General features: G+C 42.4%; 1 protein-coding gene across 5 annotated transcripts in view; it reads left to right on the forward strand.

Moving 5' to 3' along the window:
* Positions 1-56: 56 nt before the first annotated feature.
* Positions 57-18,784, forward strand: part of LOC148326364 (5'-AMP-activated protein kinase subunit gamma-1-like) — a 52,615-nt gene continuing 33,887 nt past the window's right edge. Inside the window, exons 1-6 of one of the 5 annotated variants that reach the window (XR_015846106.1) lie at positions 57-274; positions 2,500-2,562; positions 5,834-6,089; positions 13,470-13,687; positions 16,168-16,219; positions 17,433-17,539. Coding sequence is in view for 4 of the 5 variants with exons in the window: in XM_088310623.1 (XP_088166749.1) it covers positions 188-274; positions 2,500-2,562; positions 5,834-6,089; positions 13,470-13,687; positions 16,168-16,219; positions 17,433-17,539 (783 nt within the window). In the remaining variant the exon portion in view is untranslated. Of the gene's footprint in view, positions 275-2,499; positions 2,563-5,833; positions 6,090-9,656; positions 9,832-13,469; positions 13,688-16,167; positions 16,220-17,432; positions 17,540-18,784 lie in introns of those variants that run through there. The other 4 variants (XM_088310623.1, XM_088310624.1, XM_088310625.1 and 1 more) reach the window with 4 other exon arrangements.

An 18,784-nucleotide genomic window follows, 5' to 3' on the forward strand; every position in this document is an offset into this window, starting at 1 on the left:
CATCGAAAGCCATTCGTCGACGCGTGCCCTGCCTCTGCCGACGGGCTCAGCCTACTTCCTGGAGGAGCAGCAGTAGCCGTCCAGTCACTTTGGTGTCCTCTCCACTGTCCTCCTCTCCGAGGAGGTTTGTTGATGTTCCGCAGTGGTGATTCAGCCCTTTACTCGGCGGCACACTTTTGCTTGAGAGATGGGGAGCACGTTGATGGAGCCCGACAACAAGGAAGGCTCCAAGAAGCTGCCCAAGAGGAGGAGAAGTCTGCGCATTAACATGCCCGTAAGTCGCTCAAGTGTGCTTTGGCTGCTGTAAAATAGGGCATCGGCTAATTAATGGCCAGCGGGAGTGCACGCGACGCTTACATTTGATTGATGCCAAAAGGAAACGCCTTTTCTACATCATTGCCATTCCGCTACACTCAAAAGCAGCTAGCGAAGTTTATCCGCTAGGTTGCTGTTTATTTACACGCACACGCGCACGCGCACACGCGAACGCGTACACACACACTGGCCGCTTTATTAGGTACACCTGATTTGATTTGCCTTGATTTGAATAAATCAAACAAGGAAGTTGTATTAAAAATAAAATACAACCTTACAGTCATAAAGATAATTTTGAAAGGCACTATCAGTGTTGAAGAAGCCCTTTACCTCTTTTGACCTCTGACCTCCTCACCTGGTTGACATGGTAACAAAAACTGTAATCGGCACTAAATTGGTCATTTTCATGAGACAAGCCAGCCCGCATAAAACATGCTAATATATGTGCAACGCAGTTCCCAACTGATATGGATGCAGATTACGATATTTGGCAGCACAAAATTCTGATGACAGATTTATTGTTCCATTAATTAAAACATACATGTAATAAATAAAATATATTGTTTTTGGTCCTTTAAGGATGTGAATTATAAGCAGAAAATTTTGGCCTTTTAGAATACTTTGTCTCACAGCATTTGTTTAACTTTTCAATAAAGAGAAATGTAATGTAATACTAAAACCAAAAACATATTACCGTACTCCTTCACCTATTGTTGTGTTTGATGAGTTGTTTACTGAACTTAATGGTTTGCCAGTAATCGGCAGTAAGAGTGTTTGGGCTTTTGTTGTGCTCCCCTCCTCTGACCCCCCCCGGGAGACTTTTGAACTCCATCTGTATCACTGTAGAATGGACTTTAAACGTGCTCCTGATGGCAGAAAGCCATATTATTGGCTAATGCCGCCACACTTCAGCTTAATTGCAACAACTTGAAGATCTACTTTTCTGATGGGAATGACTCAACTCAACTTTATTTTTTACAGCCGCAGCTCTTATTTGTATTATTGGAGCACAAAACAACTACATACAAAAGGGATTACGAGAAGGAAATAGGAATGAGGCACCGGGTTTGTACGTAGAGGTGGACTAGCTCAGAGCGGTAACGTTGGGCAAGACCAGTTAAAGATATAAAGACGAATAAAAGCATCTTAAAACGTACGGGGCGACACCGAAGGCAGTTTTGTGCTCTTTGACATGAGTTCCACATGGGAGACGATCAACAGCATTTTGGACCAACTGTAGATGCTTGAGGCAGGAATGTCTAACGCTGAAATAAAGTGCATGACAGAGATGTAACAAAGGCAGGGATTACTGTTTCAAAGTGGTGTTGTGAAAGGAGAGGTTCTAGGTTAGCCAGCTGCCTAAAATCAAATAAAAATTAAAAAAAAGATGAATTTTACAACAGCACCAATTTGCCGGTCCAAATTAAAAATCACTGTCCAGTTTTTATTGTCCAAATTCAAGACTGTCGGCTTTAGGCAAGACGCCAGGGGACCCAAACCAACAAAGTGGGATGGACAAGAGAGACCCAACAACATAACTTCTGTATTATTTTTGTTAAAGTTCAAAAAGTTTTAGTAACATTCCGACTTTGATTTCCTCCAGACAGGACAGAAGTGGCCTGAAGCAGAAATTGTCCGTTTTTATTTATTTATTTATTTTTTTTATTACCGGGCTATAGGTCTGACCACCATCTGCAAAGTAGTGAAAGGAAATAGCATCCTTTCTTAACATGGAACCCAGGCCCAACAAATACGATGAGAACAGAAGGGCCCCCAAGGTTGAACCCTGTGGAACGCCGCACGACAGTGAGGGCGGAGTGGGACTCGGAGCAAACAAACCAACAGAATTCTGTCGCCTACTGTATCAAACGCTGCAGTCATATCTAAACGAAACAAGACAAACAAGCAATAACCTAAAGACGAGGAGTTGAGCCGGTCCCCTAATCGTGTTATCATGTTTTCTCTTCTGCTCTCCTGTTATTACTGCGTGTCAGTCAGTGTGGAATGTCAAGTTAAATCTTTGGTATGAGGAAAACTATTTGCCCGAGTCACGGTCAAATGCTGTCATGTTTACGCCGAAATACAATATTGTTTTATTGTCTGCTCCTCTTTTAGTCAAAACTGAAGCACCTGGCCTTCCAATACCTCTCCTCATGCACTTTTTGTCTCCTTGCTTTCATGCAGGACTTCTCGCCTTTTGCTTCTCCTCAGGTGGAAACGAGATGCTCTGCTAAAAGCCCGAACACGGTAAAGAATTTCCAGCACTGCTACATTTTGATGTGTATAAAATAAGTCATTTTTTTGGGCTTTCCAATATAATCAAATTATTTTATATCATCACGTGAACATGTCACACTTCCATTTTTATTTAATGGTTGATGATTGGCCTATGCCGTATTGGACTGAACAGCCAGGACAGTGACTTGTGTGTGTGTGTGTGTGTGTGTGCTGTGAGTCACATTTTTTCCCACTCTGTCATCATTGGCACCCATCTGTGGTGGCAGACATAAATCCTAAAAAAAAAAAAAAGACAAATGTGGCGTTCTTATTTCGATCAGGAATCGGCAAGATGAACTACTCAAAGGCAGGGCAAAACGGTTTTATTTATAGAGCACATTTCGACGGTGTACCTCAAGAAAAAAAAATTAACGGGTTCCACAAAACGATAAAACAAACCAGTAATAAAAAGAATAAGCCATAAGCAATTTTTTTAATTTTATTTATTTTATTTTATTTTTTATTTATTACAGTTTTCCTAGCAGGGCTCAAATAGCTCAATAAATCTTGCCACCAAATGTCGCATATTCAGCACTTGTAATGAGCGACAAAAATATTTATTTTTTTTTTAAATGGTATCCTAATGTTTTAAGAGCACCATAATCTCTAAAAAGATTTTGAATGACATCTTAAAAATGATCCAACTCATTTAAATTAAAAACTCATTTATTATCCGTCTCACGCTATTTTTATTTATTTATTTTCTTGCAACCCTTTGGGGCACAACGTAACATAACGTCATGTGCATATATAGACCGCATCTACTACAGATATTGATTTGCGTAAACAAAAGCAGCCTCTCCTTCCCGTCTGCCCCGATTACGATTAGTCTGAAGCAACAATCGAGCGGCTTTATCGCTGAGCTACTTGATCAGTTCACGCGCGCCACGCCTCGTCCCGCCCGCTTTTCACAAGTTCTGCATTTCTTCTTGCATAACAGCAGCGAATGAGAGTTGCCTGCGAACAAGAGCTCTCGCTCGCTCTGATTTGTCACAGGATTGCTTTAAAAAAGAGGAAATGAACGTACGAGTGCGGACCGCCTTGAGCAATCGTCGTCCTGTAAAGGCCTTGTTGGGACAACCAGACAAAACAACGTTGTCTCACTTGGGATCAAATGAGTACTTCTGCTGTTTGCACGTAATTATTTCCAGGGCAGCAGAAGATTTCCAGATTGCATCTAATTTGTCGCCACGTGCGTACAAAGTGTCTGCTCTTGTATTTCCATTGACTTGTAAAATAGTCAAATGTTCTGCTTCTAATCCATATCTTTATTATTGTAAGTGTTACAGGACCCCCCAAAAAATAGTTACGACACTGATTATTAGGAGGCCCATAACCGATATTTACGACTTAATTTAAATCACTTTAATCACATGTTTATTAAACAACTTTAGCAATTTACAACATGTTAAACCTTTTTGAGATCTTAGAAAATAGAATACTTAATTTTAAAAGGAACAAAAAGTGCTCGGAGCTCCCCGGCTCAGCTGCATGTTTTTTAGTTCAATGAAAACAAACATCTCTTTCAAGTTTATTACGGAAAATAGTTTTCTATTAGTTGTGAGTTATAGTAGACTGACATTTATGAAAATTTGGGCAAAGTCTGTTTTGGTGCGTGTGACTCGAGGTGAAAAGGCAAACAGGCAGCTTACTGCTGATTGGCTGCTACCCTCTGTACAAGGAACCAATCAAATGGTGCTGTGGGTGGGCCAACCTGCTTCTGCAGACAGGGTCACCAGCACAGCAAAGAGAGAAGAGCCAAAATAAACCAGCTTTTAATTTATCAGCCTTGAACGTTATTGAAAAGGCAGATGACGATTATTGGCAAAATGCCAAATATCAGCCCCGATAATCCGTCTATCACAAGCCTTCAATCCTGTTCCTCGAGGGCGGGTGCCCTGCCTGTTTTCCATTCGCTCTCTGCAGCGACACACCTGATTCAAATCTTCTGCGGACTTTACCGTTTACCTTATCATTTGAATCAGGTGTGTTGCTGCAGGGAGCGACGGAAAACAGGACACACGCCCTCGAGGAACAGGATTGATGACCCCTGGACTAAAACAAAAATCCATATTGGTTGAGCCCCAACTGTCAGAGAGAGAAATCTTATCGGTTTGTGTGTGTGTGCCCTTGACTGTGCTGCAAATGATTGACACCGTTTAAATCACGTCTTCTGTCTCTAATTGGTTGTTTTTCCTCAGGCGTGACGGTTTCATTGTTTTAACAAGTGACACAAAAAGTGTGTGTTTTAAATTGCAAATTTTGAATGTAAGCATGAGAGGTACTTTTTTGGGCCATTGCATTCATATTGGAGTTGTTACCCTCCAAAAATAATAATAATGATAATAATTTTTGATCCCACTTGGGGATTTTAGTTGGACCACATCGAAGGTCGACCAGCATCATGGCAGGTCTTGGCCGGTAAACAAATGGTTAAAAGATTAGCTGTTGGCACAAGCGGTCCAGGAAGGAGTTTCTCTGTGTCTGTGGCTTGATCAGCTGCCGTTTTGCTTTTTTTTGCTTTGCTCCGAGCACAACAAATGAATCAGCATTTGTGAACACCTTCGCAGGCGTCCAAAACACTTCTCGACGATGTTGTGTGATGAGTCTCGGCTTGTGAGGACGATGGAGCTGGTGAGGGCGAAGATGATCTGTTGTTTGTAGCCTAGCATGACATATTTGAAGAATGATATTCATTATCCCGGTTGGTTCAATACTAACATCTTTAAAGGGAACACAGATTCACTCAACTGGAATTTAGAGCTCAGACGGAAAAAAAAATCCTGATCATTGTTGCCACAGTTATCTTGAAAAAGCATCACATACTTCTAGAATTATAAACCTTGTCAATTCTTTCTCACTGCTGCCGCCTAGAGGTAGTTTACCGCAACGACTTTTACTGGGGATGGCTTTAACTCCTAAAAACTTCCATCTTAGCTCTTAGTTGAATAACCTCCACCTTGTTGACCTTGCGAACAAACAAATCAAATCAAACTGGCAGTCGTGTGAGATAACATGACCGTTCACATCCGTGTGCAGTTGTGAAAAGTGATCATTCCGTGTTGCTTATCTGTGAAAAGCAGAAGTGCCAGATTGCATTTAGAAAGCGCGGACAGCTTTGGGCGTTTCACAATACGTCTTTTCTGTATTTGCGTACGTCCCCAACACTGCGCTTGCTATTCCCCATCCTTCCACGTGCACGAGTGCAGCATGGTAAAAGTGCATCCTGATGGTGTTGCAGGGGGAGCGCTGCATCCGTTCTGCCAGCCCCGCCAAAGGCGAGCCCGCCACCAAGCCGCCGCCGCCGCCGTCGTCTCCGCAGTCGGCCACGCTGGAGTCCAAGTCCAGCTCGGGTTCCCCAAAGAACATCTTCCTCTCTTCCTGTTATCAGACCTCCCCGGTCAAATCCCCCCGCCGCCTCAGCTTCAGTGGCATCTTCCGCTCCTCATCCGGCACCAACCCTGCAAGCATCAAGATATTCTCCAGATCCCGCAGAGGTAAGCTCAAAAATGCAAGTATTGCGACATATCATAAGCGAGCATTCATTGTGATTAGATTGTTATGAATCGATCATTTCAATTTTAAAAATGATATCATAAATCCTCTATTACACAAGTACCTAACATTTGTAAAAAGCACCAGAAACTACAAAGTATTCCAAGTTTCAAAATTACGGGTTTAATTGTCCTAAACAAATACACTCGATCCACAAATCGGTTTTAAGAACTCCACACATGCCCCTTTGGGTCTGACCAAATAATAACTTAAACGACACAAAATTTTACACTCGATTTTGCAAACTCAGAAGACTTTCTCACTTTATACTGTAAAATGAATTTAACGATCGATTATAGCCGAAATTAGAATCACAAATATTTTTAATTCTATTTAATTTTATTTAATTTTATTTTATTTTATTAACTTAAATTAAATTTAATATAATTTAAATCTTAACTACATTTTTTTAATAATAGTTGCAATTATACTTTTCGAGAGTGCCCTCATTTTGAATCTTTTTTTTCTCTAGAACATTTTTTTAATAATACATATGAATACTAATTAATGTAATATAAGTTGTAATGTTAATGAATTCACAGTTGGATTCAGCAACAATTGATTTTTTTTTTCCTGAAATGTCATAGCTATAATGTCCAACAAATGGTAAAATTTGTATTGCGCAATCCTTTAAAGGTCAAGTATCTTAAACGGCTGATGTGCCAGAAAAAAAGTCAAGACAAAATCATCAAAAATATGCTTCGGGACACATAAAGCTATCTCTGATTTAAAATTTGCTGTTGACCAGTCTAATAAAAAAAAAATTTTAATTGACCCTAGAACTTCAACTTTACATAGGGCTAACTAATTAAATATGCTAAGGCAATGCGCAAACACGAAATGCGGACAACGCATAAATATTCCTTTGGAGCTTCTCACCATGATGCTCCTCATCTCCAATTTTTGCCGTACTTTCTTCTTTTGTGATTGACTTGCTCTCATCAGTCCATCAGGTGTGCTAACTTCTTATTTCGGTAGCTTAATTATGTCGCCCCCTGGTGGTTTGCTGACTCACATCCGTCACAATATGCCTGTCAAAATCTATTTCACAACAAAACCTTTCCAGCATGTACATACATAAAGATCCAAAGACGACATAGCCAAGAAAAACAATGAGAAGTAGCAATGTATATAGCCGGCTAGCTAGCAGCTAATGTTGGTAGCGAATTCCTCTGTGCGTATTCATCTCTCCTCTCATCATCTCGACATGCTGCATTTTTTTTTACTACCAACAAAATGAATACGAGCAAGAGAAAGGCACGGTTCCCTCGCAATGAACCGTCCACCGCTTTTTTTTTGTGAGCGCAGTCTTGAGGCGTGCCAGGCAAGTGATTGCTTGTGCGGTGAGAAATGCTTCCTCTCTCAACGAGGAAAGAGAAACATTTGCTTTGGTGGTGTTTTGAGTCAATTGTTTTTATGTCAGCCTTCATAGCAAGGCTAAAATTCTGGGATTGCGCTGCGGGTTTGGCATGCTACTGGTTGGCACGGCACCAAAATATGTGGTCAATGGCGCTATTTAAACATATTCGTAAACTCATGGCGACTGGAAGACGTCTCCGAGTATTGGTTTGCTCAACAGTTACATAACTGCATGGAGACAGTCCTGCTGGAAACATCAAGCGTCAAACTACGCAAAGATGACTCATGTGTTTTTTGACTCATACAAGCCTCCATTCTTTTCACTGTTTCGTCTGAGTGGCTGACTGGAATCACAAAGGTGACCAAGCCTCGAAATGTTCTCGCCTTGTGAAATGGTCAAAAGTATTGGGATGGCTCAAAATTACACCTACAGAAAATGAGAATGCAAGAATAATAGCCAGAAATCCTTCTCGGAAACTTATTGTGGTGGTCAGTATGTCTGCTTCACAGTTTGGAGGTTCTGGGTTTTCTCCGGGTGTTCCGGTTTCCTCCCGCATTCCAAAAACATGCATGGTAGGTTGATTGGACGCTCTAAATTGTCCCGAGGTGCGATTGTGAGTACGAGTGGTTGTTCGTCTATGTGTGCCCTGCGATTGGCTGGCAACCAGTTCAGGGTGTACCCCGCCAAAAGCCCAAAGATTGCTGGGATAGGTTTTAGCACGCCCGCGACGCTCGTGGGGAGAAGTGGCTCACATAATTTTTGTGATGGATGGATGGAAATTTTGCTTAGGCACCCCCCCAAAAAAAAAAAAAAACTTGGGTAGATGAACACAGCCGGTACCCTTCACCCTAATGATGGGACGTGCTTGTAGATTTCCCACATTGGCCACCAGGGTGCGCTGTGAGCTTAATTTGTTTCATCACCTTGCGTTGCCGTGCCCTTACTCAGTTTCATCTGGTATTACCACATATCTGATCTTCTACGATGATAGTAGATTCAGCATCTTTTCCAAATTGGCCTTTTTAAGGCTCGGGCTTGCCGCTGAAGCCAACTGTTGGTCTTTGTGCGCATGGCCTTATCTGGAAGTGACCAGGCTCTCCCAGCAGCTCCTGCTCTCTCCTTCCCTCCCCTTCCCTTCCCTTCTCCGTCTCACTCTTTGTTGCTATCGTGTGCCGCTTGTTGCCAGGAAATAAAAGAACTGTGCATTTTGAGGATTTATCAAAAATGCATTTTGGTATTCTCAGTTGAGTCTGGGGTGAGATAGAAATGTAGGAAATGGTGAATTACATGGAATTTATAACGTATTTTGAGGTACTGGGTACTTGTGGAGGATGCCGATACTAGCCACTGATACTTAAGGCAAAAAAAAAAAAAAGAAAAAAATTCAGTTCACCCGCGACACTAATGAGGAAAATGGAAGAATAGTTGCTGAGAGCCTTATGTAACATTTATTGAAGTCAAGTCATAGCTAACATCAGCAGTCATTTGCACTCAATGGACCAGCTGGACACCCTCAACCCCCACCCCCACCCGACCCCACCCGCCCCCTTGTTGTCACCTGACGGGGGGGCTCTTAAAGGTCTCCACCCCAAAAAAAGAAAAAGTTAGCGACAGCTGACAGCACAAATGTCGGCGGCAGCAGCAGCAGCAGCAGCTCACAGCCACGCGCTTGATTGTTCTTCGTCGCCAGTGCAGAAGGAGCTTTTTGAGAAGCAGTTTGGCTGAGTTTCCTTTCCAAGAGGTGGGAGGTGCAGTGGGAGGAGGCGGCACGGACGCAGACCAATTCCTGCCGTTTGCCCTGGCAGACTGGGCTTTTTTTTTTTTTTTCTTTCCACAAGTGCTATATTAAAAGAGACGCCACCCACAGCTGCACCTGACAATTTACGACTCCGATGCGGCTCATAGGTGGGAGGGTCCCCGCGGGAGGCGTAGACATCACTGGGGAGGACAAGTTCTGACTGCAAAAATTACAGCTCAACTCCATGGATCGTGGCTTCGATATGGATGGATTTGCAAGATGAATCTTTACGAGGACCTTGCGGCTTTTGCCTTAAGATTGGCAGCCCTGTCGAATCACCGCATCTCATTTAAAGGAAAAGTGCTCCATCTGAAGGTCTAACCGCTTGCGACGAAGGGAAACCGAGTGAGCCCGTTTGTTGTGTCGCTCTGTCGTAATGCGGATGGTCACGGCCAAGTTCAGCGTCGAGCCCGCGACCCGCCGCTGCGCTCCATGAAGAGGTTTGGCAGCCTGAGGAGGAGCAAGAAACGCAAGGAGCAAGATGGGCTCGGAGGGAGGCAGCAGTCCGAAGCGTCCTGCTTGTCGGGTAACGCGCGCTGTTGCGTGGATTTTTTTTTTGGGTGTTTTTTTTTCCATATGCAGGTCATGTGGTGTCGGCCTCGGGGCGAAGGTGTTTGGCATCCACTTTTCATCTGGTGTGAGTGAAGCAGTGGTCGGAATCTGATTCCAAAGACATGTTTGGCTCAATGAAGATTCCAAATTGTCCGTAGAAGCGAGTGTGAATGATTGTCTATCAGTGGCGACCAGTCCCGGGTGTGCCCCGACGCCCATTTTGTGGGCAACAAACAAATCCGTACTTTTATTTCGGGACTGCATTTCTTAAGCACTAAACCTATCTCGATGATATATACAGTAATCCCTCGCTTTCTGCGGTTAATTGGGACCGGAACACCACCTCAAAAAGTAAAAAAAACTACGACTTTTTATCATCATTGTTATTTTTACATTTTTCATTTTAGATTTTTTATGTTGGAACGATTTACACCCTAATTACACCCTTCCCGCCCCTTCCCCGACTTGGTTCCCAACCTTCTAAATACTTGTTACACAACAAAATTCAACTTGAAAAATGCAAAATGCAAAATCAATAAAAAAATATATAAAAAAATATATATATATATTCGGGGTTCTTGGTTCGATTTGAATATTTTTTGCTATTAGATGTATATTTTTAATTGCAATTTTCATGCATTTCTAAAATTATTGTTATTGGGTTTTTAAATTTGACCTCAATGACCCCCATGATAAAAGGGTGCAAGGATGGTTTGATGTCATTTCCTCTTTGCTCAAAGTATAGTAAAATTAATCTTCTATGTTCAGCCCTCCTTCCCCACCTGCCAAAAACATGCACATGAGCTTCATTAAAGACTACGAAATGCGCGTAAATGGTGGACTCCAGCTGCAGGCACAACGCAAAAGCTCCCTGTCGTCGTTTTTTAGAGAAGAACTTCCATGGAGCGCCCACGATTTAGCGCGCCGAGGAGCAGATCGCTGCCCCGTCGAAAGGCAGCCATATGTGGCTCTGTTGGTTTGTCCGGTGTGACGTGCTGACAGCTCGGCTTAAAGTGTCAGTCATGTGATGTGAAGAATGTGTCTTTGCCGTACTAGTGACATCGACGAGGACACAATTTGAGGTCAGCCGTCTTCCGGATTCAGATGCACCACAGTCCTTCTTCGTTTTCATTTGACTGTTTTACATTTATGCCCTGGATGTGCCATTTCGTGGCTCATATTTTATTGGAACACTAACTACAGAATCCCCGATTGGAAGCAGGTGTCCTAGAAATATGGGCGAAATTATGCGCTAAAAAAAAAAAATCGTCAAGAGAAAAGGTTACATTTTGGTTGACATTTTGCCGCTTTTCATGTCGCTAAGTCTGACTTCCGACACTTCACGTCTTCGGTTGACGACGAGGCGCACGCTTCCTGTGTCCTGGGTGGTGCTCCGCCGCCGCCGCCGCCGCCTGCCAGCAAGCTGAGCAGAGCGAGCCCCCCGGCCGCGCTGTTATCTCCTCCTGTGGAATGTGCCACAACAGCACGGCTAAAATAGGAAGGCCAAACGGCGGGAGCAGGGCCCGCTGCACGCCAACTAAATGTCAAGAGAGACTGCCGGCCCACTGCTATGCATTTCAACACGCAAGCGCCACCGTTTCCTAGAATTGCGGCACCTGTATATTTTGTCATCCCCACCAAGAAGGACAAGAGATAAGCAGGAGAAGAAAAAAATAATCGTTTAAGATTAAATCTGGGGTGGATTTAGATCCACAAACATAATTTTGGACTTTAGCTAATGCTGAGATATTTGAAATAGTTTTTTCTCAAATATATTTTTTTGCAGTGCTTGAATAATATATGCCTTTAATTATTAGCATATGTTGTCGGAATAAGTTTCGGATGTTAAAAGTTCACTAAGCTAGCTCGTGTCTCGCGTTTGCCATTATGCGTTAGCATTAAGCTAGCACACTTTCAGAAGACCAATGTATGTGCTTTGTTTGAAAGCACAACGTGTCTCACAGTAAAACTTAATCAGGGAATGGCGATAATTACATTCAAATCAACTTTCTCACTTTTTGATGTGCGCTCAGAGATTTCCTTACATTGGCAGAATTTGTGAACTATTGGCATTCATTTTGAAAACAAAATGGATGACAGACTGGGACTACACTATGTCAATATTTTCTTTAGTGCGGTGTTTTGTTTCATGGTTGCACTCTTCTGAAATGCAGTGTAGTTGAATTAGATTAAAAATAAAAAATAAAATATATAATCGCAAATATTCACATTTAAGGTGCATCCTGAAAGTAAAGTCAGTAAAGTTTTTTTTTTTTTTTTTTTTACAAATCCAAAATGAACGTATTTATTTATTTATTTTGGATTAAAAAATATATTATTTAGAATTATAATGCCACAAGCTCGCGGCAGATATGCTTGGGTAGTTTTTCCCGTTCGCCCATGATGTGTGAGCGTTGGTGAGCAGCCATTTTCCAGCTCGCTGCCGAAATTTTCAAGCGGAATCATGTCGGCGCTCTGGCCGGGCCATTCAAGGACAGTGAAAAAGTTGTCCTGCAGCCATCTCTTTGATATCTTGGCCGTGTACTTCAGGTCGTTGTCCTCCTGAAAGATGAGCAGCGGCCCCCAGTGTGAGGTCAAGAACTCTCCGGAGCAGATTTTGAATCCTTGATGTTTGAGTGCAGTTCTGTATTCATCTTTCCCTCAGCCCTGACTTGTCTTAACCATGATGCTTCAGTGTCGGGACGTCATTGACCAGATGATGCCAAGTTTCCTCGTGAAATGATGTCACTCTTTGTCTCATTAGACCAGACTGTGTCGTCTTTGAGTGTCTTGGTCTTTTGGGTGCCTTTGGGCAAGCATCATGCAAGCAAGCTGCCATGCGGCCTTTTTTTTTTTTCATTTTTATTATTTTTTTTTTTAATAGAGATGCTTGTCCTTTTGGAAGGTTCCAGAATGCGAATTAATGGCCAATTTAAGGCATTTCAGAGACCCGACTAATTATATATAGTCAGTCTTGCATAACATATCCCCTTTAACACTTTTGAATGGTTGGAATTCAAAGTCCTGTTAAGATTTAAAAAAAAAAAAAAAAAAAGAAGAAGAGAACCGTCGGCTCTATGAGCTATTGAGACTCCGTTATACATGTCACCACTCATTGTCTGGCCTGGCAAATATGCTTGCGGTGTCGCATGTCACAGCGTGAGATTGTGACGCCTCATGCGAGACAAGCATGCCGCGTTGGCCCGGTCATGTGACTGACACCTTGAGCCCAAAGCAGGATCTGTATCGCAAACATTTTGAGCTAAACGTAACCAACTATTAATTCTTGTGGATACAAAAATTAAGTCATTAGTTTGGCCAGCTATTTTTTTTTTCAAACTTTGCTGTGGCAGTACTGCATTTTTTTTTAATTAAAATATCACTATAACTAAGTTGCATTTGTAGCCGGAAGTTATTTCATCCCTGTCTGTCTGCACCCGCGCCATGCTTTATCTCAGTTGTGCATTCCATCTCAAGCATGTGATGTTATCCGCAACATCCTTTCCAGCGCCTTTAAACTGTCACATTACACTGTTAGTGTCACTGAACGCATCACGATGCATTGAAATGACTTGCAATACTTGTGTTCTGTTTTTGTTTGTGTTTTTTTAGCGTCTGGACTCTCCACCCCACCCACCACCCCAACGCAGGCCTCCAGCCAGCCTGTGTTTACCCAGCAGGGCGGCCCCAGCCCCGAGCGCTTGGGAGAACGCTCCCGCCCGCGCTCCGTGTCCACGCCTCTGGACACGGGACAGCGCCTCGGCCTTCCCTCCGCCAAGCCCCCGAAACCTTCTTCCAGCCCGGTGCCAGCGTACTCTACCTCACAACAAGTGAGTCAGCCTGAAAAAATTTTCCTAATCTTGTAAGGCCTTTAAAGGGAGAAGCTTTCTATTTAAAGATGTGTTGACTGCAGGACCATTAACGGGCTTTTGAACGCTAATCTATAACGAAATGAGGCTGTAACTCCTCATCATTATTAGAACTGAGTTATCATAACACTTAACTGTATGACAACGCAGACATAAAATTGCCGTTTTGACGTCTCGAGGCAGAGACAATGTATCTTTTGTTCACTGGAGAAACATTTTTCACATCCCAGCCACAAAACTGGTTCAAGGGTCACGTTGAGAGAGTGAGAGAGAGAGAAAGTGAGAGTGAGAGTGAGAGAGAGAGAGAGAGAGAGAGAGTGTCAGTCCACTCTGCATCCATTGCAGCCTGGTCATCCAGGAAAGGGGGATTCCCCCATCTGCGGCCCCCTCTCAAGGTTTTTCAGTTTTTCCCATGTATATACATATATATATATTTTTCTGTTTTCCTTTTCCTCCCGGGGGTTATAGCACTCGCCACTCTAGAGTTGGTGTCAGTTGAGGCTACCGGCATGTATGCTAAGAATGCTTTTGATTACCGTATTTGTGATTGAAAGCGCACCAGCGACTGTTCCCATCCTTCTTCTATTTATACCACCTGTTTTGGATTACAATTCATTCTACCTAGCAGTGTTAGGTGAATAATTACGTTTAATATAGAAATTCATTAGAAGTTAACCTAATAAGACAGTCAACATTAGTGATTCCAATGTATAATGTAATATATTGATTTGCTAGCATCATGTAAATGCAACTATGAATAGGACATGCCGATGTTACTGTTTCTAAAAATAGCAACACTCTTACTACTGATAAATTTTGTGGTGTTATTGGAGGAAGTGGCACTTACTGGTTTGTACAAGGTGTAAATATTATCTTAGGATGTTAGCCGTAGCTCAAACGTCATTAATGTGTACCAACCGCATCCAGAGCTCACTTCACACATGAATTCATGTCGGAGCTATAGTGAGTGAGGAGTTACTGTGCCGATTTAATGAATAATCATCTAAAGCAGCGATGGATGCTCTCTTGGAGACGGCCAGGGCGAATCGATTTTTCATCTCCGGTGTTGTCTACTGCTAATATTAACACCCAAGGACCGCTGATCCTGATTGAGGGCCGCTATAGCCTCTCTCTTGATAAAATAACCCACTGCTGTACTGTAGCTGTATTATCTATTTTTTCCGAGTCCAATTTTTAAAAGCAATCAATTTAATGGCTCGTAAACCTCTGGAGTTTGCTGTGCAGCCGAGGAGGGCTGTAGGATGCGGCAGATTTATAGAAGTGTTTGGCCAGAGAAGCGCTGTGTCACCATTGCAGCGCGATGTGGCCGAGCATCCCTGAGCACTTACGTGTCTTTCCTCACTGCTGCAGTGGCCGTCTTGCACGTTGGCATCCAAGACCATTTCACACAACAAAACAGATTAGAACATAATGCTAATGCGCTAATAAAACTTAATCAAATTCTGCATTTGAGAGGGGGGTAGGAAACTAGATCTGCTGTGAAAATGGCCAATTCTGGTTTGATCATTAAGATAAGAAAGTTAAAAAAACAAAAAAAACAGATGTCTATATCCAGCAGCAACAGCTTGTAACATAAAAAAAACTTAAACGTGTTCTCGAAAGAAATGTACTGCTATATTTTATAGTAAGTTTCTTCATATGTCTATGTGGGTGTAGACATTTATTTATATGACGTGAGACTACTTAATATCGATCAATTTGTCTTACGAGTGGTTTTCCGTTACACTTTTCCAAGTCAGAGTGCTGATGTACCGATTTCCCAGTTTAATGGAATGCAGCACCGATTGGCCCCGCCTTATGTGGCACGTTGAGGCAGCGAGGCATCCCCAGCTTCTTGCTGCCTAGCAACAAGAGCTTTCCTAATATGGTCAAACACCAGAGGGGTGTGTCCGCACGCGGCGTGGGGCTTCCGGCTTCTGGTCCACCATAACTCGCGAGCCCTTCCGCCCCGGCGACTGCAAATTGCTGGAATACGACTTTGAGGATTGATTACTTTGACACATTTGAAGCTAGGCTAATTCACACGCGCCATTTTTGTTTGGACAGCCCCCCCCCCTTTCCCCGTACTGCCTGAGTCAAGTGCAGCAGGACTGTTCCACTGTGACTCTTAAAGGGGGTGTGTGCTCTTGAAATAAGGCACCGCTTGAAGTTGCTGCCGCACAGCGAACAGCTCTCAGCTTGTGTGTGCGCGCGTGCGTATATTTAGCCGAACCGGAGCGGTTCGGTGGCTCGGGGTCCAAACGCCGGTGGCGCGCACGTTTTCGTCATCTATCGCCGCGGGGGCTTCTGGGAGGAAAAAAGGCGTCACGGCGACAGTTTTTTTTTTTGTGTGCAAAGTTTCTTTTTGTGCGTCGCTTTTTCTTCTTTATTGTTTTTTGTTTGTCGGCAGAGTACAAACCTTCTGTTTTTATCTTGTTTAGGTGTCCGGTTTATTCGAAGGCATGCTGGAGAAACTTGAACTCGACGACGATGGTAAGTTGAACGTGAACGGGTCATCCGTGGTAAGCGACAATTTAGCTGCATCAGATATGATTTCAAGTGTTAGCTGGCTGCCACTTCCGGACGTGTGGACGCAGTTTCCCACTCTGCACACACACGCACGCTCGCGTGGGCGTCTGCGAGTTTTGCTCATGTAAAATGTTGACAACTCGTTGTAACAGTGTGCTCCTTTTTGCGATGCACTTGCTCTTGCGAGTTCATTTAAATCAAAAGTAAAATTTCCAATTGACATGCTGGGGACAAGTGTTGTCATCTTTTGGCTTCTTGTGCTAAAAATAATTAGTTTAATTAGTTTTACAAATACATATATTTAGTTTGCTATTTGAGAAACTATTTAAAAAAAAATACTACAAATCAGTTTTACATTTACATGTATATCACATTCACCTGACCTTTTTTTTTTTAGTTTTTTTTCCAGCTTTGTATTTTTCAGTTTCATTTATGTTTCAGATTTGATGCGTTTACACCATATATTTGCGGCATTAGCAGTATTTCATTCATGCAGGTGGTTCATTTCGTACATGCAGAAATAACGTGGCATAATTTTTAGTAAGAGACATCTCCGTCAAATGAGGAGATGGTGGCGCGTCGTCTCATTTCCCCAAAATCAAATTTTTTTTTCTACCTCCTCCCACCTTGCTAAATTAAACATGGCATGTGATGTCATTTTTTTTTCATCTCACTTTATTTTTCTTTTCACATGCTTGTCACATCACAGATGAGTTGCGTTTGTTGTTGTAAAAAAAAATATTGAAAAAAAACAATTGGGCAGTGTGAGGTATAATTTTATTTATTGTGTTGATAGCTTTCACCTAAGAAAAACTAATTATTTTTAGTAATTGAAATCATTGGAAGTTAACCTTATAAGATTCTACCGAGTTTCACTTTTTGAATTGACCCCACTTTAAATGAATTAACTTTTTAAATGAAAATGTCTCATTCATTGGGATGCACCTGAGCACATTTTGAGCTGTAGCGCTGTCTCTGTGTTCCCCCCCACCATCATTGTCTCTTCCAGAATTTTAACGATCAGTGCGAGGGCGCTGTAAAATGGAAGCGAGTGCTCCAGAGCCGTAATGGTTGTTTAGGCTGTAAAGCACGCGTTGTTTCCGAGCGCTCATTACTGTTTTCCCTGTGAAACGTCTCCCTGCTCTCAAAGTGTTTTTCCTTTTCCTCTCTCTTACAGCTGCTGAGCCTGAGAGTGATATTTACATGCGCTTTATGAAATCACACAAGTGCTACGACATTGTGCCAACCAGCTCCAAGCTGGTCGTGTTCGACACGGCTCTCCAAGTGAGTTTGCTTTGTTTTTTTTCTCTTTCTTTTATGTTCTGTCATTGTAAGGTTCTCATACTCACATACGTACTGTGCATACATACATTAATTAGGGTTCTAATTTATATTGCGGCATTTGGAAAGTGATTTGTTACAGCTCTAGCTGTTGTGAAATGTCCTATATAAATAAAGTTGTATTGAATTCTGTTCAAGTGAGCCAACTTGAAATCAATCCCGTCGCTGTATGTGTGATAAAGTCCGCTTCTTTGACCATCTTGTTTTGAGTGCGCTTCTTCTTGGCACAGCTGGGTTAATATTAAATGGAGACCGAAGTAATATATTTGCGCTCGAAGCCACTTTTTGGCTCTGGGCTGAAAATCGAGATGGGACCGTCGTAAAGCTGTTAAAGTGTAATCCTGCCAGGTCTTTGAAGTGTATATCGTCAACCACTAAATCCACAGAGACAAGGGTTACAAACTCTTAAATGAAAGAAGAGGAAATGACTCCCGGCAGATTAAAGAGACTCCAGAAGTTGGCTTTCACCTCTCACAACTTCCTTTGAGTCCCAATTCCCCGTGTAAAAAAACAATTGCTCCTTATGCCGTGACATTTGTGTGAAGTAGTGATGGGTAAACGAAGCTTCAAATCTGCTTCATGAAGCAGTTGTAGTATTTTTGGACTCCAGTAGATGGCGCTCTCTGTTCAACATTGGCCTGTAAGCCATTTTTTAAAACCCTTTATTTAAGCCAACAGTGCCATCTAGAGGACTCCAAAATCCAACCACTGGTTCCTGAAGCAAATTTGAAGCTTCATTTTCCCAGCACTAGTGTGAAGCGCTTTTATTGCTCTAATAGGTAAAAAAGTGAAGGAGCATTTACCATTATTCAGACTCCTGTGAAATTTCCTCCTGAGAGCGCACTGGTTATTGGTCGCACCCACTAAAAGCATGTTAAAAATAAATAAATCACACTTGACTCATGCTGCTCATTCTATTGTGTCACCTCCAGCAGGGTTGAATGATGTCAAGAAGTAGGTTGCAAACTAAACTAATGCTAAACTCCGGCAATTGAAAAAGTTTCCTCAGAGCAGAGAAAATGCGTTCCTGTTCTAAGTTGTATTTGTTTTATTGCTGTGTTTATGCGAAAGAACATTTGTTTGATGGTGAAAATTAAAAGTGGCCGCAGGACTGTGCCGGTGTATGTTAGCATTATGCTAGCAGACTTAAGCTAATTGTAATTGAAGCCATGCTGTGTTGAAAGTACT

This window comes from Idiotropiscis lumnitzeri, chromosome 12 (genome assembly GCF_059441095.1).
Source record: "Idiotropiscis lumnitzeri isolate Australia: NSW breed Sydney's pygmy pipehorse chromosome 12, RoL_Ilum_1.0, whole genome shotgun sequence".
NCBI lineage: Eukaryota > Metazoa > Chordata > Actinopteri > Syngnathiformes > Syngnathidae > Idiotropiscis > Idiotropiscis lumnitzeri.